At 33.6% G+C, this 27,098-nt stretch overlaps 1 protein-coding gene across 10 annotated transcripts in view; it reads left to right on the forward strand.

The window, feature by feature from the left end:
- The window catches only part of EPHA5 (EPH receptor A5), a gene marked incomplete at both ends in the record, with an annotated part of 318,509 nt that overhangs the window by 23,824 nt on the left and 267,587 nt on the right, over positions 1-27,098 (forward strand). For all 10 annotated transcript variants that reach the window (XM_084234099.1, XM_084234102.1, XM_084234101.1 and 7 more), the window contains one exon: positions 5,911-5,975. In XM_084234099.1, coding sequence (XP_084090225.1) covers positions 5,911-5,975 — 65 coding nt within the window. The remainder of the gene's footprint in view (positions 1-5,910; positions 5,976-27,098) is intronic.

Raw genomic sequence — 27,098 nt, forward strand, 5'->3', positions numbered from 1 at the left:
AGAAAGCATTAAAATTATTAGCATGTAGTAATAAAATTAAAGCATACTTCAGATTAGTTTGCATTAGTTTCTATTATGATCTGTTATTTGGTTGGACAGTTAACTGACTTTTACATGTTAAAAATTTGTGTATTAGTGAGAATTTTTTTTTCCTATATTAACTTCAGGAATTTGCATAGACTACATATTCAATGACCCCTTTAGAGCTATTTCTCCTGGAGAATCAATCTTCTTAATTACTGATTAGAATAGCAACCAATATGCCCATCTTCATTCTAATTATACAATGGTTGAGGGAAAATGACCTTGAAGGCTGTCTCTCAGTTTAATGGTGTGGTTTTATTTTAAATATAAATAATAGAATGAAAACATTTTCCATAAGATTTCTGATATCTAATTAATGTCTTCCAGAGTAACTCTGGTATCAAACATTTCCTCTAATTATATTCATTAGTGGCTTCTCCCAGACAAGTTTTAATTAAGTTGTACAATGAAGATCAATACTCATTGTGTATTCATTGCAGTTCACAACAAGCATATATACTGTTCAGAACAATTTAATTACTGTAATTGTAACACAGGAGATACTTGGTGACTGTGTTTCATTACTGACAATCCCCCCTTTTACAAATTTGGTAATGAATTTCTGAAAATTCACATTTATACACCCTATGTCTATACTTCTGGTTGTTTTGTTACTAGCTTAAGTAATGGGGTAGTGTGAATTTTATGAAATCATTCATTTTCAGGAGGGAAGCAATTTTAGACAGTACTGGGAAGTGCCATGCATGTATTTCCTGTAAACCTCTTAATCTGTTTGAAGGAAATCTTTTGACAAAATCATATATATTCCTATTATTTTTATTTTTATGTGTTTAGTTATTTATTCTAATATTACAAATTCTTAAAAAATATATTAATAGCTTTGCTAGTATTTTGAGTTTATTCATTTGCTTTCATAGATAAATATAGATAAATAAATGGTGTGTGTGTTTGTGCATATATAGACCATTATAGATGCCAAAATATATGTTAAAGATAGTAATTTAAAATTAATTCAAATGAGGAAACAACATTTTACAAAGATCTGGAATTCTGTTGGTAATAATGGATATTTTAAGATCTACATATTAAGACATCTATAAAGATTGCTGTATTTCTCATAGGAGACTAGATATGAATTCCTAGAATTCCTATGCATAATAGTTTGCCATTGAGGATTAAGTTCAGTTTGTATGCCATCATAGTAGAAGACCTTTAGCTTGATGATTTGCTCTACTTTATCTAGTCTACACAGATATACTTTATCTAGTCTACACAGATATACTGCTCAATATCAAAGGTGAATCAACTGAACCATTAAGATGAATAAACATAACAATTTAGGTTCTGCACTCCCCTGGCATTTAGTCATGTCTAGACATAGCCCTAGTGTCCCAGAAAAACTGAAATGAGGACAAGGGCATTTAATATAGCTTTATTCCCATGGAAACCAGAAAAGTCAGCAACAGAGGAAAAAAGAAAAGAGTATGGATATAACTGAAAAATTGGACATAGTGGAGTGCTGGTAGATTTGGTGGGTTAGTGCATAGTAGAAAAGCTTGGGATTGGTTTGTGTTTTTTTTGTTTTTGTTGTTTTAAATAATAACTTTTCAGAAATGTACTGAAGATCTAAACAAACATTTTTCCTTTTTTTAAATATTCTTTTTATTTATATATTTTTTTAGATCATTGTTCATTTCTTTTTTTAAAGATTTATTTATTTATTTATTTATACAAGAACTGGGTACAGTCAGAAGCATGGGAGGATAAGAGAATTCACCAGAGCCAGAGGGGAGAGCAGAGCAGGCAGACTGACAGAAGTACACTGCTGAGGGGAGCAGCAGGTGAGGCAGGAGAGGTCTGTGTGCCATGTGGGACCCTCCCCCGGTGGCCGGGGATCGAACCGGCAATGCAAGAGGCTGCGTGCAGTTTCGCAACCCAGTGCTCAACCGCTGCGCCTCCAAGAAGGCCCACATTGTTCATTTTTAAACAATGTTTGCATCCCCCGGCCCCACCTGAGGTATAGTCTCCACAGAATTTCCTTCACCAATGTACCCATGCACCATCACCACAGTCCCCTGTGTTCCTCCCTCCTTCCCTTAATCCCTCTCCCTCCTCCTCCCCTGCAGGATGTATGTGGTTTATAATTGTCTGGGTTTTTTTGTTTTGTTTTGTTGTGTTGTGTTTTGTATTGTTATTTTTTTCTCCTAATGTCATATTTGGTTCCCCTATATTCTTCCTATAAGTGAAACCATCCAATATTTTTCTTTTTCCTTCTGACTTATTTCATTGACCATAATTCCTTCTAGCTTCATCCAAGTTGCTGCGAATGACATGAGTTTATCTTTTTTGATTGCTGAATAGTATTCCATTGTGCATATATACTACATATATACCACTGATTCAGTCATCTATTTTTGGACATTTGGGTTGTTTCCAGATTTTACCTATTATAAATAGTGCTGCAATAAACATAGGGGTACAGGTGTTCTTTTGAATCAAGGTTTTTGTGTCTTTTTGGTAGATCCCTATGGGTGGAATTGCTGGGTCATATGGTAGCTCCATTTTTAGTAGACTGAGGAACCTCCAGACAGCTTTCCATAGTGGTTGGACCAGTTTGCACTCCCACCAGCAATGTAGGAGAGTTCCTTTTTCGCCACATCCTCAACAACATCTGCTGTTGCTAGTTTTTTTTGATACGTGCCATTCTTACTGGTGTAAGGTGGTATCTCAATGTGGCTTTGATTTGCATTTTGACTTGCATTTCCCTGATTATAAAGGATGTTGAACATTTTTTAATATGCCTATTAGCCATTTGCATTTCCTCTTTGGAGAAGTGTCTTTTATGTTCTTCTGCCCATTTCTTTTCTTTTCTTTTTTTAAAAATTTATTTATTTATTTATACAAGCACTGGGTACAGTCAGAAGCATGGGAGGGTGAGAGAAATCACCAGAGCCAGAGTGGAGAGCAGAACAGGCAGACTGACGAAGTACACTGCTGAGGAGAGCATCCGGCGCAGGAGAGGCCTACGCGCCATGTGGGACCCTGGCTGGCGGCCAGGGATCCAACCGGGGCTGCAGAGGCTGCAGGCAGCTTCGCAGCCCAGCGGTCAACCACTGTGCCACCGGGAAGGCCCTTCTGTCCATTTCTTGACTGGATTGTTTACTTTGTTTTTGTTGAGTCATTTGATTTTTTTGTATATCTTTGTGATCAGTCTCTTATCAGTTAAATGAGTGCAAAAGTTTTTTTTCTGATCAGGGTGTCTCTTTGTTTTGGTTAATGCCTCTTCTGCTGTACAGAAGCTTTTCAAAAGATGTTACTGAGATGTATGTCTCACAGTATTTTACCTGTATTTTCTTCTATATATTTTATGGTTTCAGGTCTTATGTCCAGGTCTTTTATCCATTTTGAGTTGATTTTTGTGCACGGTGAGAGGTAGTGTTCTAGTTTCATTCTTTTGCATGTGGTGGCCAGTTTTCCCAGCACCATTTATTGAACAAACTGTCCACGTTCCACTGAATATTCTTTGCTCCTTTGTCAAAGGAGTTGTAAATGACAAAAGTTCTAATAAGTACAGATTGATACTCATAGTAACTTTAATTTATATTTCCTTAATCATAAATGATATGGAACACAATTATTCAACTTTGACTTTTGAGAGTATCTTATATATTCTGGATTTTAGACCTTTATCAGATATGTCACTAGCAAATATTTTATCACAGTTTATAATGTTTAAATAAACATTTTTCTAAAGAAGATATATAGGTTAACAAAAGGCACATGGGAAACTGGTTATCATTACTTGTCATCAGGGAATTGAAAAACAACCACAAGGAGCCACTGCCATGCTCCTATGAGAAAGGACCATGCCAAAAAGACCAGAAACAAGTGTTGGTAGAGGTGTAGAGAGAGAGAAGGGAATCCTTGTACACTTTTGTTGGGAATGTAGATTGGTCCAGTCCGTATTGAAAAAGAGTATGGAGAGTTCTCAAAGGTTTTAAAATAGATTCACTGCATAATCTAGCATTTTGACTCCAAGGTCTCGCCTGAAAGATGCAAAAACACAAAATTAAAGGAATATATGCACTCCTAAGTTCATTATAGCACTGTTACAATAGCGAAGTTATGGAAACAATCTAAGTGCTCCTATGACAGATGAGGTATATATACACAATGGACTACTAGTCAACTATAGAAAAAGATGAAATCTTGCCAATTGTGGCAACATAGATGCAGCTGGAGGAGTTTATGCTAAGCAAAATAAGTCAGAAGGAGAAAGACAAAATTCAGATGTTTTCACTCATGTGGAGTAAGAGAAACAAAGGAACAGACAAACTAATCTAAAACAAATCTTAGAAATCTGACTATAGAACTGAAGTTAGCAGAGAGGGTGGGAAGGATTGGAGGGAAGCAATGAGAAAATGTAGCTCAGTAGACAATGGTGGAAGAACATGGGCATTTTGGTGGTGGGCATGGTGTTGTAACATACAGTTGAAGAGATGTGGACCTGTGAAGATGTTTCAGTCTTTTTTTTTTTTTTAAATTAAGTTGTTGACTTATTTTAATGTTACTATTATAAACTGTTCATTTATAAGATTTGGTTGTATATGTTGTATGAAACGAAATGGATAATAAGGGTTAAATGTACACACTTTCTGTGGGTATAGAAAATTTTATTTAAATTGTGATCCCAGTTTCTTCAGTCATAATTTTATTTTATATTCCCTTATAAAATTATTCTAACCTATTACTCAGCGTCTCAACTGTTATTCATTAGTATCCTATGCTTAGGATTTCAGGTAGAATTATCCTTTTAGAATTAGTGACATTTCAAGATATTGGTTCTTGAATGCATTTTAAGGAAGCTTCAGTACCTCTGACTTGGCATAATGTAGTTATTTTCTTTTGGGTCCATAAGCTTGCTCTTTCAATGTGGTTGACTTGTGCAATGGTAAATCAGTTTGGCTTACTCATAGGAGTTTGGAAAGATGAGCTATGATCCAAGTCTAAAGCATTTTGATTAAATGCACCTTATAAGATAGTTTGGTTTCCAGCAAACAGTGGATGAACCTTTAGAAATATAAATATCATGTGTGAATGGGGGTGTGTGTGTGTGCTTGCACACACACAGACACACATATATGTGCTTATCCATGCCTTCCTTTTTGCAGTGACAATATTCAGACTTCCATTTGGGGGATTTCCAAATATTTTAAGATATCCAGTTGTCATTGAGTTCTGCCTTTCAAAAATTTAGCTGATAGTCTTATAAAAAGCACTTTTTAGACCATAAATAGAAGATATCTTTGGGGATGCCATGGACTCTTAACTTAAGTAGCAACAACTCTGAGAGCTGCTGGTTTCCTTGGCTTGGTTAAATGTGTATAGACTTGTTTTTTAATTAAATTTGCAATTTGGATTACAGATTTTGGTTAAATCAGAATAAAATATTACAGGCCTGGGAATAGTTTATTTCTATTTAATATAAATTATTTGTTAATTGCATCATACTAGCTTTCCAGAAGAAAACAATACATTTAACCTCAATTTTATAGCAGCAGCTTAATCCTCAAACCTAGAGCCTTTAAAAAAGTGGCATTGTCCTTATGGCTTTTGTGAACTTTCCTTTCATTATTTTCTTTTTCTTAATATTCTTTTCATTTATTTTTGTTTGACTAAAAAAGCACTTAGGGTAATGGCATGTTTATATTTCTTCCCTGTAATTGTCTTCAAATGTTTATTCAAAACCATTTGTTCTCTTGCATCATAATGAATGATTATTCTCATTTCAATTACATAAAGCAATGTATACTTTTAATAACACATTTTAAATTATTTCACTAAATTTTCTCCTTTCTCTTTCAGTGAATTTACTGGATTCACGTACTGTCATGGGGGACCTGGGATGGATTGCTTTTCCAAAAAATGGGGTAAGCTTTTATGAATTTTCCCCACAACTTAAACTACTTGAGTACACATCATTTTAAATGTCACACATGACTGAAAATTTATTGGGCATATTTTTTGCTCAGTGAAGTAGGGTTTTTGGGTAGAGAAGGGAGACCTCTAATTAACTCTGACTTGGGAAAGAAGACAAATAAGGAGGGGATTTCAGTGACTCAAAATTGTTATTTTCTTCCTTGAATATTTTTCCATAAAAAAATATGAAGTTTCCTTCAGAGAGTTCAGGAAGAGTTTCACATTGAAACAATCAACAAACTTGTAGAATTGGTTAATATATGTAAAAAAGGGGTATTTGTTACTGGTTTGCCCTTATCCTGGTTATATTGAATAGGAATATGTTTTGTATTTAATTTACTACATAAGAGAATGAAAATATTGTAAGGGACCCTTTACATTCCATTAATATTACAAGTTTACCATGCCAGTAGTCATTCAAAGGTTTTCTTTCAATTCTTTAATTTTTCTTCACTTAAAGTTTTTAGAAAAAATGCTGCATTGGGATATTTTCATAATCAGTACTTGTTTTTATTAATAAAATATTTTGGGTGAAAATTAGGTAAATAATTTTTAAATGTACATATTAAGGTATTTCTAATATTAATAATCTTAAAATATAGCAAATGTAAAAAATCATCCCATTACCTTCTGGTCAATTAAAAACAAATTCATGTATCAGATGGAAAATGGAAATATAAGTAAAATAATGGAACATGAAGTCATTATGTTACACAGAAAATATTTACTGGTTGCAGGTTATTACTATATTAATAACAATTTATATTTCAGAAATTTTTATTATCTAAAAATCTTAATAGTTACCTTAAAATTTTTAAATTAAAATTCATTATAAAGCCACATGTGAAATAGATGTAAAAGATTTTTAATCTATATCTTAAGAAAAAGAAAAAAATAATTTGAAAGCATAAAACTTTATAGTATAAGTATGTAAGTAATTTAGAAAACTATGCACATTGATATATTTCATGTAACTTTAAAGGTTTATTTCAATTTAATTAAATAATTGAATTTTATAGAAAAATTTAGAACATTCTTTCCAAATATTGAAACTTTTCTTTTAAGTGGACAAGAAAACCAGGTGTAATTAGTACTTTACTAATAAAGCTGTTATGGAAGTAAAACAAATTGCATTAATTGTTCTAATTCATAACATTTTATATGTTAACATCCTAATCTCAATGTGCTGTCTCCTGATATTACTGTTTGGTTGTTAAAAATTATGGTTGCATTGTGAGATGTGATATTATAAAATAACACTAGTAAAACAAGATATTATAAGGCATAAATAACACAAAGGAATACTACTCAGCAATCAAAATTTAAACTCACACCATTTACAACAACAGATTGAAAGAATAATGCTAAGTGAAGTAAATCAGAGGGAGAAAGATCAATATTGGATAGTGTAATATGTGGAATATAAAGCAACTGAATTAATATTCAGATAAAGACAAGCTGAAAAACTAACCTTTAATAGCTAATTACAGAACTGAGATACAAAATGGGAGAGAGAGAGGGAAGGGGAAAAAACAGTGAGGGAGAGAAGCATAATGGCCTGTGGTGGTAGAGTATGGGTGAGTTGGTGGTGAATACAATATATACCCGATGGGTGTATACCAGTGTTACTGCAGTTAAAGTTAATAACTTAATTCAATGAAGCAAATTTTAAAATTACATTTTAAAGGAAGTGAGTGTTCAAGTATAAGTAATTCTAATAAGTTGTACCTATCCCTTAATGTGCTACTGGTAAGCTATGCTACTTATGATTAAATAAGCAATCTACTTCTAGATAAAATTTAGATCATTGCAGTGATTTCAGCAAAAATTGTGGAATAAATGCCTCTGTAAATTTTCTCTTTTATAAATGTCAGGGAAAAACTGGCAAAAGTCAGATTCACTTTTCAGAATGCTGAAAGTTATCAAAAATCTTAGAGCAGGGCCTCTGTGGTGGCGCAGGCAGTTGAGCACCATGCTGTGAAGCTGTCTGTAGCCTCTGAAGCATGGGTTCCATCTGGGCAGGCCATGGAGAATCCCACATGGTGAAGCAGACCTCTCCTGCCTTGCCCGCTGCTCCCCTCAGCAGTGTATTTCGTCAGTCTGCCTGTTCTGTTCCACACTCTGTCTCTGTTGAATCCTCTTACCCTCCCACACATCTGGCCTGTACCCCCGTTCTTGTATAAAAATAAATAAAATCTTAAAAACAAAATTCTTAGAGCAATCCAGGGAACACTTATTCAAGAAAAGTGAATGAATCTTGTTAGAACAGGAATTATGCAGTATTTGAGGTTGCTTATATCTTTCCTGCCTCTCCACTCTAAGTTAGCCTTGAAAGACCCCAAACCTGCCATCATGGTAAAAACCAGCTGACTGGAAGGCAAAGGACAGAATGGGGAAGTATATGCTACAAAAACTTGATCCTAGAGAATTGTCATTATCTGACCTGATAGCTCTCTAGAAGACTGGTCTAGTAGGGTCATCTTGATTTGATCTGATGCAGAACTCTCCTAGTCCAGAAATCTTTATTATATTAGATAAAGAAGAATTTTTTTTAAAAGAACATTTTCCTGCACTTCAGGCCTTAGAAATGAGCATTTGGTTATTTGATTTCTTAAACCAATAAAAACAATACCACTACTCCAATTCTGTGCCTAAGAATTGAGCATGTATTTAAGAGATATACTGCTATTTCACTCCTGGTAGTCATGCAGTTGTTTCATACATTTCTGAGAAAGAATCATGTACCTGCAACATTTTTTCTATGTTTGAAAGCTCCTGGACTTTTTATGGCTATCTCATATTTACCATCATACAGTAATTCTAACACTTGGCTCAGTTCCTGGTGTATAATAGAACTTCAATAAATATTTATTGCTTCTTTTTAATTTATAAAATGTAGTATAAATTATTGAGATATGGTTTTGCATAGAGATTACATTAGTGGGACTAAGAGTAGAATTAGTTGTAGTGTTGTCACTTCGTAAACATCCTTTCTTTGACCTTATTTCATATACCTATTTTCTTCATGTTAAGAGAGCATATATAAATATGAATTAATTGCCAGCACTTGAAGATCGGAAGATTTCATTTAAAGTCTACATTTCCATCTTCTCTCACTAATGGGAAGTTTCAGATAACTGGAACTAGCAACCTTTCATGGCTCAGTTTTCTGAAGTTGAGTAAATGCTACTGTTTTAAGAGAGTAAGAAATTTTTCCTGTTTGACAGGTTTTCCCTGAACACTCTTCACTCATTTAATTTACTAGTGTCATGCTGACACTATTGTGGATAGTATTAAATATTGACACCAGATTTTGTGATGCTTCAGGTAAATTTTATATTTTAAAAACTTTTGTGTTACATACAGAGATGCTTTCTTCCTAGTTTATGTTAGAGAACTTCCTCTTAGTTAAGACACATCTTTTGAATTTGGACTTAAATATGTACTTTTTAGCCACAGTGCTAAAAAACAGTGATTTATGACATTAACTTTAACTTTCCTGTTCTTTTTTATTCCTTTTTTTATACTGTGGTTTTTTTTTTTTTAAGATTTATTTATTTATACAAGCACTGGGTACAGTCAGAAGCGCGGGAGGGTGAGAGAATTCACCAAAGCCAGAGCGGGGAGCAGAGTAGGCAGAAGGACCAAAGTACACTGCTGAGGAGATCAGCGGGCGGCAGGAGAGGTCTGCGCCCCATGTGGGACCCTCCTCCGGTGGACGGGGAGCAGCCGGGGATGGAACTGGTTGGTGCTGCAGAGGCTGCGGGCAGCTTCGCAACCCAGCACTCAACCGCTGTGCCACCGGGGAGGCCCTCTTTTTTATTCTTAACATATATATAGTGCCACATTACACACCGTTTACTTCATTCATTCATTCATTCAACAGATATGAATTGGGCACTTGGAATGTGCCAGTCACTTTTCTAGGCACCCAGTTTATAACAGTGTAAAAAACAAACAAATATCCCTAGTATCCTGGAGCTTAAGGAAGCATTATTTTTCTGAAAATGAGTAATCAGAATGTTAGAACACTGTAAATGAAACCTCTATTCTTGTCTTTTCTTTCTATAAACAAGAGAGGCAGAGAAGTGACAGCATTTGTTTATAGTCACTGATGTAGTTTGTGATACTCTGGGAAGAGCACCTGTATTGCACATGCACATGTGTCATGTCATTGGTTATATTTGTCTGGCCATGAAATATACACACTGTCATGTACACAAATTTATTTAGTACTAACAACAGCAATGTAAAAGAAGGTAATGCATATTTTTGTAAGTGACAAAAATGGAACTTAGTAAAAGTAAGGGACTTTTCCAAGATTAGGCAGCTGATAAGACACTAAGTCCATTTCAGATCCAGGACCAGGATCTTATTGTTTTAAGTCAGAGGCAGTCTGATCCAAACTGTTAGGTCTCCAGAGATATGTGTTGATTCTAAACAAAAGAGGAATTGATTCTGGAAAGAAATACACCTCCGAGATAAATTCTCTCACCCTCCCTCACCTCTGGCCTGTACCCCTGTTCTTGTATAAATGGATAAATCTTTAAAAAAAATAAAAAAGAAACATACCTCATAGAAAGTTTTAATGGGCCAAAGATGGTGGTTCTATTCATTGTTAGATGATGATAAGTATTAAAAAAAATTTATAGAACATAGGTGTTCAAATATATAAATTGTATTTTTATATATGTGTATATAATATATATGATAATTTAGATAGAGATAGATAAGATAAATAATTAAGAGAGCAAATTAACTTGACTACTAGGTCTGTTTATAATTAACTCTGCTATTTTTGGGATGTCTACAAATCTTTCCGATCTGTTAAGTGAGGATGGATGGACATTATATCACCCATATTATATATTATTTAGCAGTGTTGTTTTAGGATACTATAAAAATATATTTTAATGCACTCACTATATGACCTCTTCACAAGTAAAGAAATAGAAAATTTGATGGCTGGTTAAAAAGTGGCTTCAGTATCACTGTTTTTAAATATTGCTGGAAAGCAATATTCTTTTCTTATAACTACTCAATGAAGTAAATGGAATGCCACCCAAACTCTAAATTCACTTTCACTCATTAAGGAGAGAAGTTGTAGACTTATTTTTTTCTTTCCAGACTGACCTTTAATTGCAAACAAAAACAAACCCCTGCCTCAATGGAAATCGGACTTGTGTCTGTTACGATTTATGCAAAATATGCATAGTTACCCTCAATTTCATTTTTCACTGCTTATTTTCCTGAAGAGATCTTTTTTCAACACTTTATCTAATTGCTTAGATCACTTACACTTGATTTTTGAACTGGCTTTCACTCTATTTCTATTTCTTTCTTTTTAATGTTCTAAAACTTTTGTTTTGGAACAAACAAAGGGGTGCCACCATCCCTTGTATACTTTTTAACCTTTCTCTTCTTTCCCCCCCTGCCTTCTTAATCTTAGGAGCCTCACTTTCTCTATTAGAGTTTGCTAGCATTTGTAAGTATTTTGCTTTATCTAACCGTCCACTATGTAAAACCTAATATGGTTCTTTATCATTTTAGTTTTGCTTTAGTACATGTATTTCCCTTGAACTATGATTTTGTTATTAATTGCAATTTGTTTTTCTTTCCTTATGATTGAATAGTATTTCATTGTGCAGATATACCACATCTTCTTAATGCACTAATCTATCAGTGGGCATTTGGGTTACTTCTATATAGCTATTACAAGTATGCTACAACAGAAATTTTTTTGTGGTTTTATGTTCTTCAAAGATGCTCGAGTGTGATTTCTGAGTCATATGCAATTTCTGTTTTTTTTAAGGCAAATTCAGATCACTTTTCAAAATGGCTGTACCAGTTTACATTCCCACTTATAGCATGATAAGGTTCTTCTTTCTCTACGTCATCAGTGATGGCTTTTTTCAGTTACAGAATATGTGTATAATAATCTCTCCATTAAGTAGGATGTCCTTTTAACCTATATTTTCTTTTGCTGTGTAAAATACTTTTAATTTGAGTTAATCCCAATTATTTGTTTTTGCTTTTACTTTCCCTGCCATTGTGATCAAATCTCCAAAAACATTTTGATCATTGATGTCATTAAACGTATTGTTAATGCTTTCTTCCGTATCTTTTATTGTTGCAAGTTTTAGATTTTAGTCTTTAATTCATTTTTTTTTTTACAAAGTGATTGCCTTTATTTATTTATTTTTTAAAAGATTTATTTATTTATTTATACAAGCACTGGGTATAGTCAGAAGCGCGGGAGGGTGAGAGAATTCACCAGCGCCAGAGGGGAGAGCAGAGCAGGCAGAAAGACCTAAGTACACTGCTGAGGGGAGCAGCGGGTGGCAGGAGAGGTCTGTGGGCCATGTGGGACCATCCCCCAGTGGCCAGGGATCGAACCGGCAATGCAGAGACTGCGAGCAGCTTCGCAACCCAGTGCTCAACCGCTGCGCCACCGGGGAGGCCCCCTTTCATTCATTTTGAATCAATTTTTTTGCATGAAGTTAGAGTGTAATCCAACTTCATTCTCTTGCAAGTTCTTTTCAGTTTCCCAATATCCTTTGTTAAAGAGACTGTCTTTTCCCCATTGGATATCTGCAGTACTTTTATTATGAATTGAACATTAATAGATACATGGATTTATTTCTGGGCATTTAATTTTGTTTCATTGATCTATGTGTTTGTTTGTATTCTGATACCATATTGTTTTAATTAATGCTGAAATGTAAAGTAAGGTAACATGATTCCGTCTCCATTTTTTTCCTTTTTTCCTTAGGAATACTTTAGCTATTAGACACTTTTTATTTATTTATTTTTTCACATTAGGCTTTCTGCTCTCTTATTTTTCTTCTCGTAAATTGTCAATCTTATATCAGTAGCTTTACCACCTTATCTGTATACTCATAAGATGTATTTTACTTTCTTCTAATTATACTAGTTATTTCAGTTGCTTTCTGGAACATCTTATATTGATTAATATATGTAATAGCCTAAGCATTGTTTCCTGGAAATTCCTAGGTATTATTTTCAGGTTTTATGCTTATGAGGATAAAACTAATGACTATGGTGTTTGTTTAGAGCATATCATGCTGATATGTCTTAGAAATTCCACTCTTGCTCTTTTTTCCCCATATGTTTTTGTTACAAATGATCACAAGAAACACCTGCCTCCTTTGCTTTGACGGAATCTGCCTTTTCCCCACTGAGTTCTCCACACTTCCAGTAGCACACAGTAGACAAACCTCTCCATTCCCCTGGGCATCACCTCTGAGGTTATATTGATAGTTCTGTTTTTATTTTTGCTGTATGTATTTTTTTCTTCCAATCAAAGTGAATGAACATTATTTTGAGATCTTTTGTATGCTGATTTTAGGGGTTATTAGGATCATTCTTAACAATTAATTCATTTGGGAGAGATTTTACAATATTGAAGTAAATCGTATTTGTACTAAAATGGAAAGAGAGTAATCTGCTCTCTGCCTGGGGGAGAAAGACCAAGCAATAGTCCTACAAAGAAGACACTTCAAAACAGAGTTTATAGCATTTTCTTGTTTTATTCTCACTTTGTTTTATTTTGTATATTTACTTTTGAGGTTGAAAATAACTTAAGTTTAGGTTACTTAAAATGATTATGGATACAATATTAGTGTTATATATTGGTTCTCTTGAATCAAGAAAATCTTAAAAGTAGATTGTTCTGATACTCAGATTTTGGGGAAAGTGTGTGTGTGTGTGTGTGTGTGTGTGTGTGTGATTCCTTTTCCCCAAAATTAAAGGCAGAGATGAGAAGAAATATTTGACTGCTGCCTACCTCTTTTATTTTGCTAGTGTCAGGGTTAATTTTGCCAGAACCTTATTTTGGCTTTCCTTTCTGCTAAAGAGAGGAAAGATAATGACAAGCATTGAGGCACACACTGAGCATGGAGAGGCTAATAAAGATTAAAGTAATGCTGAAGTGGATAAAAAAGAACACATTAATGGATAAAGAAAAGCTCTTTATTTGGACAGTGATAGAAAATAATTCTAAAGGGAAAGGATATTATACTATATAATGCAAATGCCAGTATAATGAAGAACAATCCTGTTCCAAAGTAGCTTTGTATTCATTATTTTTTAGAAAAACAAAAAGTATAGCCAACCCGTAAGGTAATTAAGATAAATAATTTAAGGAATTCAAGATAGTCATTAAGCATACACAGAAGTTTAGAAGAACAATTTTGCATTTAGATTTCCCACATGGAAACTTAGCAATTATGAAAAAAGTTTTTTAAAATGTCCAGCTCTGCTTCTGCATGAGACAAATACTATATTAAGTATTTGATATACAGGACCACAGTGAATGAAATAAAGTAGTCACAGTGTATTCCTTCAAAGTAGGATTGAGACATATGTATGTATGTGTGCATGTGTATATATATATATATATACAGATATACATGCAGATATATACAGATATACACACATATATGTGTGTATAAGTATGCAGATATGCTTGCATATATATACACACGTATATAGTTTAGTAAGTGTTGGTCTGTTTATGTATTTAAAATCTCTATAGAATAGTACAACTATTTGTTTTTTCCTTAGAGGCTTTTAGAAAAATTTTCCCATGTCATAAGTATAACCGGAAAATGATATTTATGCAGCATATCCTCTTATTAATTATTTCTCCTTAACCTGACTGAAGACTTCACATTTCAGATTGCTGTTTAAGTACTACTTCCTCAGAAAAGTATGACTCCCAAAACTGCTTTTCCCTGTTAGCACATCATTCGTCAAATCCTCCCGTTCCATCTACCCAACCCCTATCTATTTTTTTTTCCCTTCAGACTACAACATGTATAGCTGTATTATCCATACTCATCCCCTCATTTAGTTTTGTTACCCAGCCCTTAATTCTTCTGATCTGGTCTTTGTTTCATGACTTTTTCCATTGACCTGTTTAGCAAGCAGAGAAGATGAATATGAACAGAATTTTAAGTCATTTCAAGAGTCCTGTGCAGGTTACCGCCACCTCTCCTGTGGTGTGAGACACCTGTGTACACACTTACAATGAACAACAATTTCCCAATATAATTCCTGCCTATTTCATAACAGGTCCTAATATTTTCCTTTGTTCCATTATGTCTATGGGCATTTATGGTCTCTGTTGAGACATTTATTTCCCAAATGGCATTGTCCATGTAAATTCTGGGACTACAATCCTACTTTCTGAAAAAAAAAAAAAAAATCTCTGTTTTCATTCATATTTGTACCAGTTTCCATATGTAAATATAATGAGCTTAAAAAAAAAAACAAAACTCCCATCTTCCTATTCATTAATGAAGATGTTAAATAAAACTGGGCCTTGAAAAGGTCCCCAGGGCCCAAGCACAAGGTATTTTTCCGAATGGTTTGATTGCTGTTTATCATGATCTTTTTTTACCCTAACCATTCTTCAGCTGTTTTCAATTCATGTGACAGTGCTCCTATGCAAGTCAATTTGAATTAATTTTCCAAGCAAAATGCTTTATGGTTCTGAGTACATAATCTCCCTCTCCCACAGAGAAAAAATATACTGTAATCATTGAGCATTCCTGTTGATTATTTCCATTAAAGGCAGCAGGGGAAGAGAGAATGCTCAAAACTCCTCTTGTTTTTGAAGTTTTTTGAGGCTTTTGCTATTCATTGTCTCCCCCCACCTTTTTTATGCTGTTCAGTGCTTGTGCTAATGTAGAAAATGATGGTCCAAACTGCTCAGACTGGAACTTCGTCCTCTGTCCTCTGAAACTTGGTTGTTGCTATCTTTGTGGTATTGTTTCCCTCCACATTTATCCACAAATGAGTTGATTTCTTGTCTTCACTCCCCAAAGGTTTTGTGTAATTTTTTACCTCTAGTATTTTTTTACAAATTCTTTAAAATATTAAACCTTCTTCCCTCCATATAACCTTTCTTAATATTAATATTTTTGAAGTCCAGCTTCATTTGTGTAATACGAAACCTTTTATTATCACCCAGAGGGGACCACTTCTAGGGTAAACATTCATTGTATGACTGCATTAAAAATTAGATATTTATAATACCAATCACTGGTGTGAATACTGTAAGTTCCCCTAGTGTAAAGTCCTTTTGGGTTTTACCCCTAGCATGTCACCCTATGCCTGAAATATAACTTTAAATTAGGTGAATCTGTTCCTAACTGATATATTATCAGATATCTAAAAGCTTTAGGAATTGGTGTTTCTTTGGACCCAAAAAGTTACACATTTTTAGCTAAATTAGAATAGTGAAAAGAGATATCAAAGTTTGGGTTGAGGAGTTCTTGTTTGTTCCTTGTCAGGAAGACTTAGCCAAGAATGCATTATTTAATTGTACAATTAATTTTACAAAAAGACTATAATGTACAAACAGGACTCAGTTACTCTCCTTAACTACTTAGAGTGATACTTTTTGAATGATGTCACCTAGAGTTGTGAAATATACAAACTGTGTCAACATATATACAAATCTGGGTCACTTTTCTATTGAATTGAATCTAATTACTAAGTTATTATAAATTATAAATATTTATCTCATTAGAGGCAGTATATTTAATGTGGAGACTTTGTAATCAGCTAATTCATATTCAAAATCTGGCTTTATTCCTTACTACTTTAAGTGTAGCAAACTAGTTAATTTCTCTATGTCTCTATTTCTTAGCCTAAAAATTATGTATAGTATTTTCTGTTGCAAAAAGTTTTATATGGATTAAAATAAGATAATGATGCAATGGTTAGCATAATGCCTGGCCTATCATAATAAACAGTCAGTGTGTGGTATAGCAATTATTCATAATCTTGGTTTCTTTTCTTGTTTTTATTTCTCCCAAGAGGTATTTAGTTAGGCTGTGATAAGCTTATAGGGTCATTTAATTCTCTGTAGTATGTTTGAACTAAATTTTAGTTAAAATCTAAAGATGGAAAATGCATTCACTTTTTAAATAAATAAAAAGTTGAAAGGTTTTACCAAAGTCAGATGACACTTGACTTGGTAGTACATATATAAAATTTCCTAAAATAGTACATTGTTTTTCACTGAAGGACAGTTCAGTTTCACAAATTAAAATAGTAATACCTGCTAATTGTAAGCAAGATGGAAAAATTCACAGTAAAGAAAGTAAATTATTATCAAGAGCAAAATGAAATATAATTTTGTAGCTCTATAGGTGCTATGATTTGAATGTTTGTATGCCCACCAACATTCATATGCTGAAATTTTAATGCCCCATGTGATGGTACTGGGAGGGAGGATCCTTCACAAAGTGCTTAGGACTTGAAGGTAAATTCCTCATGGTTGCAATTACTCTCTTTATTAAAAAAAAAATCCCAGAAAGATATCTAACCCCCTTTCTTTATATTAATATGCAATGCTAAATCTGAGTCCTGGCAGGGGACCCTCATATGACTGTTGTGGTATCCTGACCCCAGATTTTCGACCTTTGGAACTGTGAGAAAAATACATTTTTTGTTCTTTACAATCTAACCAGTCTGGGTATTTTATTTTAGAGCAGTCTGAATGGACTAAGAGAGTGTGTTTATACAAATCTTTGAAAACTTAAGGCTAATTTTTTTTTATTTTATATATAGAAGCACTTTACTCTGACTTAGAGCGAGAATACAAGGATAGATGTATAAAAAATTGATAATCTCATTCTTCAAAATTACTTAAGTGCTGTTTTGCTTTTTTTTCCCTTTAATGGTTGGGGTATGGGCAAATATTTCATTCAAAAATTATTAAAATCAAATATTATGCTTGCAAGAATAGTTTCTTGGAGGTATACTAAATTTGTAAGTTGTTGGATAAGTGAAGTTGATTTAATCATTTATTATTTTGTTGGTCAAATTCAGTTTCTGTGGTGATAGATGCTAACTTAACTGATTATGTTATTTCATACTATACACATATATTGAATCATTATGTTTTCACATTAATGTTATTTATCATTTAATTCCATGTGCCAATAATATTCCAATAAAAATCTTTTAAAAGTTTCAAATAGTTTCAAGAACATAAATTGACTTTAGCTAGTTTAAGAGAAAACAAAGAAAGTTATTATTAATTCAGAGAACCCAGGTCAATTGAATTCTTGAAATAATGAAACCAAGGCATTGGGCAAGTGACCATGAACTAGGCAGTGATTGCCTTTTCTCTTTCGTTCATGCTTCTGACCAGACATTTTTTTATTCTTTTCTCTATGAACCAGATGTCTTTCACATGCTGGAAAATTTGGAATGTTTGGAGGAGTGTCAGAGTGTGGGTATTTGATACAGGAGAGTAAGGAAAAACCCACAGGAGAAAGGGCACAGAAAACAAAACAAAACGAAACAAAGCAAAACATTCCTTTGTTTCACTTTGCACATAATTTGCCCCAAATTCCAAATTTGATCTCTGCTATTAAAAAAAAAAATCCAGATTTGGAATGTTCCAGATTCCAAAGATTTTGATGAGTTCGCCCTGGTGTAGTTCCCATTAATGATTAAAGGAACTCTTGTGTCTGGGAGGACATGCAGTTGTGCACTGTAGCTGTAGCTGTTTTGGCTGTCTCTGTTTATTGATGCTTAAAAACAGTTGGATTTCTTTCCAATGGGTGTCTTTGAGCAATTCTTATGAGAAAGCATTTCCCTGATATAAAATTATTTTGTTGTAAAAACTTACTAATGTTAACATTTTCAGGTAAATGAGTTGTTTTAGTAATTTCAATCTTATTTGTGAAGACTGATTTCTCCAATGTACATGAATTTCACCCAGCATTCAACAATTGTATTTGAGTGCTCTATTTGATTTATTTAAGTTCTATTTCATAACTATATTTAACTAATCTATTTATTTTATATAAAGTCTTAATGCTATTTTTCCCACATTTTTTTTGTTTCTTACTTTGGACTTCATTGTGGTTACTGATTCTACATATTTTGGCTATCTTCATTCTTTCCTATATCACAGATTTCTGTGTCTTCTTGTTATTTTGACTGTTCTATTCCTGTCTACATCTAGTTATGAGTAGGCATAATGCTAATAGCATCCTATTAGCTCATTGTTTCCTTTGAGCCCAGGAAAAGCACCCTTGTGATTGCTGACCTCGTTCTGAAAGTCCCTATGCTGCATCTGAAGTGAAGGTTCTTACTTAGACGCAAGTTACAGACACAAAATTAGAGAAACAAAAGAGGAAGGCAACTTTAATATCAGTTAATATTGCTTTTTTATGGGATTTCCTTACATAATTTTGACTTCTAAAATGTTATTATGAATATTGAATACAATATATTATGAATATGAATTTATTGGGAACCTATATTCCAATTAAGTTTTATATCTTAATATGTGATTTAGAACACAGCTAATGGAAATGCCATGCATACGCTTCCAAAAATACAATTCCCTTCTATGTTCTATACATCAGGATGCCACAGTTGCCTGGACTGTTGGAGAATTTTCATTTTAAAAGAATTTTGAATATTTGGACAAGCATGGAATTTTGTTAATTTTACATACAAACATGTAATAAACCACTGAATCATAGGCTCTACTGTGATTACAATTTATTCAAGTAATGCAAGATTTTTCACTTTGCGTCACAAATCCTTTCAATCTGCACAATTAACAGCCATAACAATGAGTATAATCCTGAGAGAAAAAGTCATTTCATTAAACAAGTTTCTCTGGTTTACTGTTTTCTTTATTTTGATGCCAGATTTAATAATAGGACTTTTAAATTAACAATAGTGATAATGTACTGCATTTTTATCACTTTTAATTTGAAATTCTTAGAATATGCTAATTAAAGCTATTCAATCAAAATAACATCACTAATTTTTTCTCCCCTTATTTATTTTTGGTTTTTATTTTCTTGTATATATTTTACATCATTTTTCATTGTTACACGATGTATACATTTTCACCTTGGTTATAGTCCCTGTATAATTCCTACCCACCTTGTTTTGATCCTACACCCTTTGCCCCCCGATAACATCACTAATTTTAATGGTCGATTTAGGCAAATTAATGTGGTTCCAAAAATTGGATTAGAATGTCAACCTCTAAGGTGTAAGGCAACTAACCTGTCATCAGATTTGCCAGTCATCAGTGGTTTGCTTGGTAGCATTATTAAATAGTGCACTGGAGTTCATCCTGTCTGTGCACCATACATAAGTACATCAATCTCTCTCTTGCTGTCTTTTTATATATATATTATATATATATATATTATATATGTACATACACATACATACATATGTACATACACATACACATATGTACATACACATACACACAGATATATATATCACATAATTATATATACACATTGTTATGTGTGTACATATATGTATTATATATATGTAAAATCTGTCTTTCAAAAGGAAAAATGAGAATGAAAGACTACTGTGTGTGTGTGTGTGTGTGTGTGTGTGTATACACACACAATGAAATGAAGATTTTCTTATGCACCCTCCCCACATCTCTTGATAGAAAATTTAGGACATAGTGTGAAAAATAATACATGTACCGTGGGATTTTATAGTTGAGATTTTCCACAGTAGTAAATAAGCATGTGGACATTTTCCAATATACTTTAAAGAGTTTTTTTAATGAATACAATTAGCACAGAATTATGACAATGGCCATGCCAAAAATAGCAACAGTACAAATAACAACAAAAATAAAAGCAGTTTGTGTCAATAAGGAATTAAATTTGTGAGTTACTGCAATTTTAATGACCGGTTTATTCATCTATTAAAAAAGATTTATTGATAATAAAGGTAATTTAATACCCATCTTTTATGCTTTTTTGTTCTGATTTTGAGTTGAATTCTGACAGAATAAGCAGTTAAAACATGTACAAAGATAATAAGTTAGAATTAGGTCATAGTTAAAATTTGTGTAAGTCTAATGAAGAAATCATCTCTAGGATTCTAGCTGAGGTAGTCAAGTCTGAGAATTAAGGTGTGAATTTGAAGAAGTTAGAGAATTTAACTTGCTATGGATGGAATTCTGTGTACTCCCAAATTCATATGTTGATATCCTAATCCTCAATGTGCTAAGATTAGGGAATGGGGCTTTGGGAACTGCTTATGTTAAGAGAAAAGAACTTTTGTAATGGGCTAAGTATCTTATAAGAGGCAGGAGACAGTTTACTTTTTATCTCCTTATCTCACTTTTCTGTCATATGAGGATACGTGTCCATCTACAAATCAGGAAGCAGGTTCTCAATAAACACTAGATCTGCTGATGCTCTGATTTTGGGTATCAACCTCTAGAACTGTGAGAAACAAATATTCGTTGCTTAAGTCACCTAGTTTATGATTTTTGTTATAGCAGCCTGAACTAAGATAGGTGCTGACTTCTATTTTTAGAGGAGTAGTAAGGTGTAATGTGGTCAGATCCAGAAAAGGCAAGAACAGGAGATACATTTTTCTCTTGCTTTGGCTACACATTCCATAAAATGTGAATTTACTGAACAAGACAGGCTCACAGGATGCAAATAAGGAGGCATAAACCTCTTGAATTGATGCTAGACATTTCCAGAGTGACAGATAACTAAAAGTTTTCTGAAATGGGAAATAATTGTGTTAAATCCAAGGGGTTCTAGGGCCTCCCTGGTGGCGCAGCACGGCACTGGTTCGATCCCCGGCTGCTCCCCGGCCACTGGAGGAGGGTCCCACATGGCGCGCAGACCTCTCCTGCCGCCCGCTGCTCCCCTCAACAGTGTACTTCAGTCCTTCTGCCTGCTCTGCTCCCTGCTCTGGCTCTGGTGAATTCTCTCGCCCTCCCGCGCTTCTGACTGTACCCAGTGCATGTATAAACAAAACAAACAAATAAATAAATAAAAAACATGCCTCTATAAAAAAAAAATTAAATCCAAGGGGTTCTATTCTGAAGTAAGTTTTGAAAATACTAAATTAAATGGAATTATGTACATTTTTTTACCTGTCATTTTATACTAAATTTTTTATATATTAATGAGCATGCATGTTTCCCAAATTATTTTATCAGGAAACATTTTTCTCCTTATCCTTATGAACATCTCAGGAGAAAACAGTTTAGGAGACATTTTATTCAAACAAAAAACTTGTTCTTCTTTTAAAACTTAAATGAATATAGTGATACAGAGAAATAGAAATAAAGGAAACTTTCCCGTTCTTAATCTTAATGGCATAAGAAACAGTGCCTAAGAATTACTTTCTCACACATGCCTGAAATTTTGTCTCAGGCACCATAAAAACAACTACCTATCCTGCCATTGGGATTTACCCTGTACATTGTTTCTATTGCATTGCACAGGGCTTTATCAGACCTACATTGCTGTTACAGTGATGTGGTGACCTAGACTTGCCAGCTGTGGTTGTGAGGATTTCAGTTCTACTTTTTCCAAGGTGAATGAAAGAAAACCTCCTTTCATCTATAAGTGAGAAACTAAATAATTCATTTAACTCATGCTCTAATTAGACATCTGTATTATATCATCTATTGTGCTTTGGTAGGACAGAGAAAGAGGCAATGCAAAAATACCACAGAAAGTTATATTGAATTAATGTCTTCTTACAAAAAATGGTGTATCTTTTACTTAAATCTTTTGTAGCACACTTGCACAAGTGAATTTTTGAAATATGACTTTGAATTAAAATTATGAGTTTTTATATAACCTTGAAATCATGTCTTTAAAATTAATTTCTTAATATATATACAGAATTTTTCATTACTGCATCTAACAAATATTTATCCAGCAAACCTATTTGCTAAAATTATGGTAGGCACTCAGGGTACAGAGATATAATAGACATTCAATGATTTAAAAAAAAAAACTCTAGAACTGGAGATTATATAGCTATACAACTAACTACACAAGCAGTTCAATCTTGTACAGGGTTTTTTAACAAAGAATTTGAACTCCAAATTCACATGTATAACAAATATTCTATCAAAATAATGCAATAGCTAATAGTAATATTTTCTATTGACTCTGGGAAATAGAAGAAGCAGGTATTGTATTCAGTGATGTGTTAGACGTCTATTGCAGTATTTATCAAATCTCAGAAGTTCAAAATTATTTTTCATTTTTGCATTAAATTAATGTTTTATTTATTCTTTGTCAGTGACAAGTTTCAATACCAAGTCATGTTTTACATAATGCCTCCTTTCAAAATGTAAAATTGTTATTCAAAGTGTGACTGAGCTATATGTGATTTTCAGTTAACATTTATTGGAATTCTTTAAATAAATATTAAAATAACTGCTAAATTGAATCAGTTATTATTTACTCTATTGTGAACAATTTCTTATCATGTAGATACAAATTCAGTGACTAGGGGATTTTTAAATTTAACTCATTTTTGCAATGACTTCCTTCTGTGAATTAGGATAAGTAGATCAATTGCTAAATCTTTCAAGAGAAGAAGATATTGACTTACCTCATGGGAGAACTGTGAAAGAAATATTAAGTACTGTTTAAATGCTTGATATCTTAATATACTTGAATGTCATAACTTGCAGCATTTGATGACTGGAGAAGAAAACGCTTTACCACCCTTATTATATAGTCTGTGACTGTTTCTGCACATGAAACACACAAAAACCCCTCATCGATGTCAGTTCTCTATATACTCAATAAAAAAAAACAAGCAGCCATTTTATGTGTGTCTATATACTTTATGATTAATTGACAAGAGATTTAAGGTATAATAATTCTCTTTACACAATTTTTCTTTTCTATTAAGAGAAGAGAAATTTTATTCTAATTTTCTCTTCTGTTTTCTCTTCAATTATTAAATTTACTGGAGTTTCCCCTACAGCATAGCTCCATTTACATTCAATAATTTATGCATGAGAATACATACTTCAGAATTTCCAATGTCTTTTCTTGAGCAAATAAACACTATTTTCTTAGTTATCTAAAGTTAATATAAACAATCAATGTTCAATAAGCCCTGAAATCAAAGGTGGTTATTTCATTATGCCAATGATTATTTTTTATAGCAGTTGCTTTTTTGTTTTAATAAGACAAATTTTTTTTGTTTTATTCAATTTCCATTGTTTGTTTGATTCCTTATGTATCACATATGGATTAAATCATACGGTGCTTTTCTTTCTCATTGACTTATTGCACTAAGCATCAGCCCCCCTCAGTCCATCCATGTTGTTTTTGAAGACCCATTGTGTCTGTTGATTTTATTTACTCCTTTTACTGGTAGAATTATTTTCAACTGTGTGTGCCCTTAAAGGTATCTACCTCTAATTTTATTGAAATATTATGAGAGGTAACAGTGAAGTTTATTCTGTTATGATTTTAAAGGAAATATAGTATTTCATAGCAGTAAATGAAAGTTCTTGTTCCTGTGTATAGTCAGTAAGTCACACATCAGTGTGTGGCAACCACACATTACAGTGAATTTGTGAATCAATAGTGTTCACAAAGGCATTGAATAAACCCGAAGGCATTTAATTGCTGGTTTTAAAATGTCATCAAAATTGTTTTTATATTTAAAATAATTTAATAAGATTTTATTATATCTTAAAATTATATTATCTCCTCCTGAGTAACTTTTCCTGAAGCAGAACAGGATGCCATTATAATAATGGATGCCACTGACTTCTATTATTATGATTCTCTATCTGATATTCAACTGAATCTGTTTAGTTTTGGCTCTGTATGGTAATTGTTTATGAGATTAGTGGTTAGATTATGGACTTGATTTTTTTTAAAGATTTATTTAGTTGTGCATACAAGAACTAGGATACATGCCAGAAGTGTGGGGGGTGAGAGGATTCACCAGTGACAGAGTGGGGAACAGAACAGGCAGATTGACTGAAATACACTGCTGAGGGGAGCAGCGGGTGAGCCAGAAGAGGTCTGCTGTGCCATGTGTGTTGCTCCCTGGCCAGGAGTGAACTGGTGCTGCAGTGACTGCAGATAGCTTCATAAGTTGCATCTTAACCCCTTGCACCACCACGGAGATCTGATCATGGACTTGATTTTACCTTTTTGTCCATTATTCACTAGTTACCAATGTTACAAATATATGCGTTTTTAATAGTTTCTACAATTTTACTAGGAATTTAGAAACTTTATCAATAAAACCACATTCTTTCTTAATTGTAATAGTTGCCACGGTGCTATTAAAACACATTGTTATTAAAGCATATTTATTTATAAAAATGAGTACCACTCTTTACCACAACCTTTAGTGTGATCTCATGAAGATTTTGGTACATTCTATGATGCTCAGTTAGAACCTACTAGCATTATATTATCAGCCAAAAATACTCATATTCAGGTAACTGACTCCAATTCTCTGTGAACTGACTATTCTGAACATACCTAAAATTCCAAAACCTTGCAGTCTCCTGCCTCATCTAGCTACCTCAAAAGCTATAAGAGACTTAATATTTACTTTCTAGCACTTACCACAAACCTACCAATATTATTACATTATATTAATTATATTTTTATTCATATTATATTTATATTACATAATATATCATATATCAATCATTATTGTATGTCTTTCATAACATTTTGGGTAAAGCACATGAAACACAAGTTGTTTTTCTTGTTCATCATGTTTCTCCATATCATAGTAGGTGATCAATATAATTGTTGAATGAAAGAATAAATAAATAAATGTGTGGATGGAGGGGAAATTTTTTACTCATTTATAGGAACATGGATTCAGATCTCTGGGATTATTATAAAAGAAATATGAGCATCAGATATATTCAATGTTAACTTTATTTTTTTTTTAAAGATTTATTTATTTATTTATACTGGGTACAGTCAGAAGCATGTGAGGGTGAGAGAATTCACCAGAGCCAGAGCAGGAAACAGAACAGGCAGGCTGACAAAATACATTGCTGAGGGGAGCAGCGGGCATGGCAGGAGAGGTCTGTCGCACCATGTGGGACCCTTGCCAGTGGCTGGGGATCGAACCGGCGCTGCAGAGGCTGAGGGCATCTTCGCAGCCCAGAGCTCAACCGCTGTCCCACCAGGGAAGGCCCTTCAATGTTAACTTTAAATGTAATTGTGATAGATGACAATTAACAAATAAATTAAGTATACTGCATATTACATGTGAAAAAGCCTTTTATGAGACTTATGGCCTTAGGAACACAACTTCTTTGAAAAAAAAATACTGAGCAATATGGATATGATTTCCAAGTTTCAAATGCAAGTGGTATGGGAATGCTACCTTTTCATAAGTTAAACTGCCTAAGCCCATGCTTGTATCTATTTATGATAAAAACTGTTTTATGGTGAATATTATAATATATACCCTTAAAATAAAATATTACTATACTGTTGGCAGTTCTTTGACATGCTGGCCAATCTATTCTTATTTATAATTGAAGTTACATTAACTTGAATCTCAAATACTGTGCACAATTTATCTCAGAAGCCAAGTTCTTTTCTGGGAGGTATCAATCCTTCATTTCTTCTTTCTCACAGACAAAACCCAACAACCCACAAGCATCTCTTATAATTATAGAATAGCTATGCTGCTTTTCAAACAGTGATTTATTTTTTTTAGGTTTTATTTATTCATTCATTTGTTTATTTATTTTTAAAGATTTATTTATTTATGCATACAAGAGCTGGGGCACAGGCCAGAGATGCAGGGGATGAGAGGACCCACCAGACATAGAGTGGGGAGCAGAACAGGCAGAATAACTGAAATTCACTGCTGAATGGAGCAGAGGGCGAGACAGGAAAGGTCTGCTTTACCATGTGGGTTGCTCCCAGGTGGTCTGGGAATTGAACTCACGCTGCAGAGGCTGCGGATTGCTTCATAGTGCTTAACCCCTTGTGCCACCAGGGAGCCCCTATTTATTTATTTTTGCAAAGAAGAAGTGGGGTGTAGCCCAGAGGTGTGGAGGGTGAGAAGATTCATGAGACAGAGTAGAGGACAGAACAGGCAGATGTACTGAAATACACTGGTGCAGGGAGCAGTGGGAGAAACAGGAGAGGTCTGCTTTGCCATGTGGGTTGCTCCCTGGCTGGGGATTGAGCCCAAGCTGTGGTGGTAGCACTGAGACTTAACCCCTTGGCCACCAAGGAGGCTTCTCA

The sequence above is a fragment of the Talpa europaea genome (assembly GCF_964194135.1).
Source record: "Talpa europaea genome assembly, chromosome: 5".
Taxonomy (NCBI): Eukaryota; Metazoa; Chordata; class Mammalia; order Eulipotyphla; family Talpidae; genus Talpa; species Talpa europaea.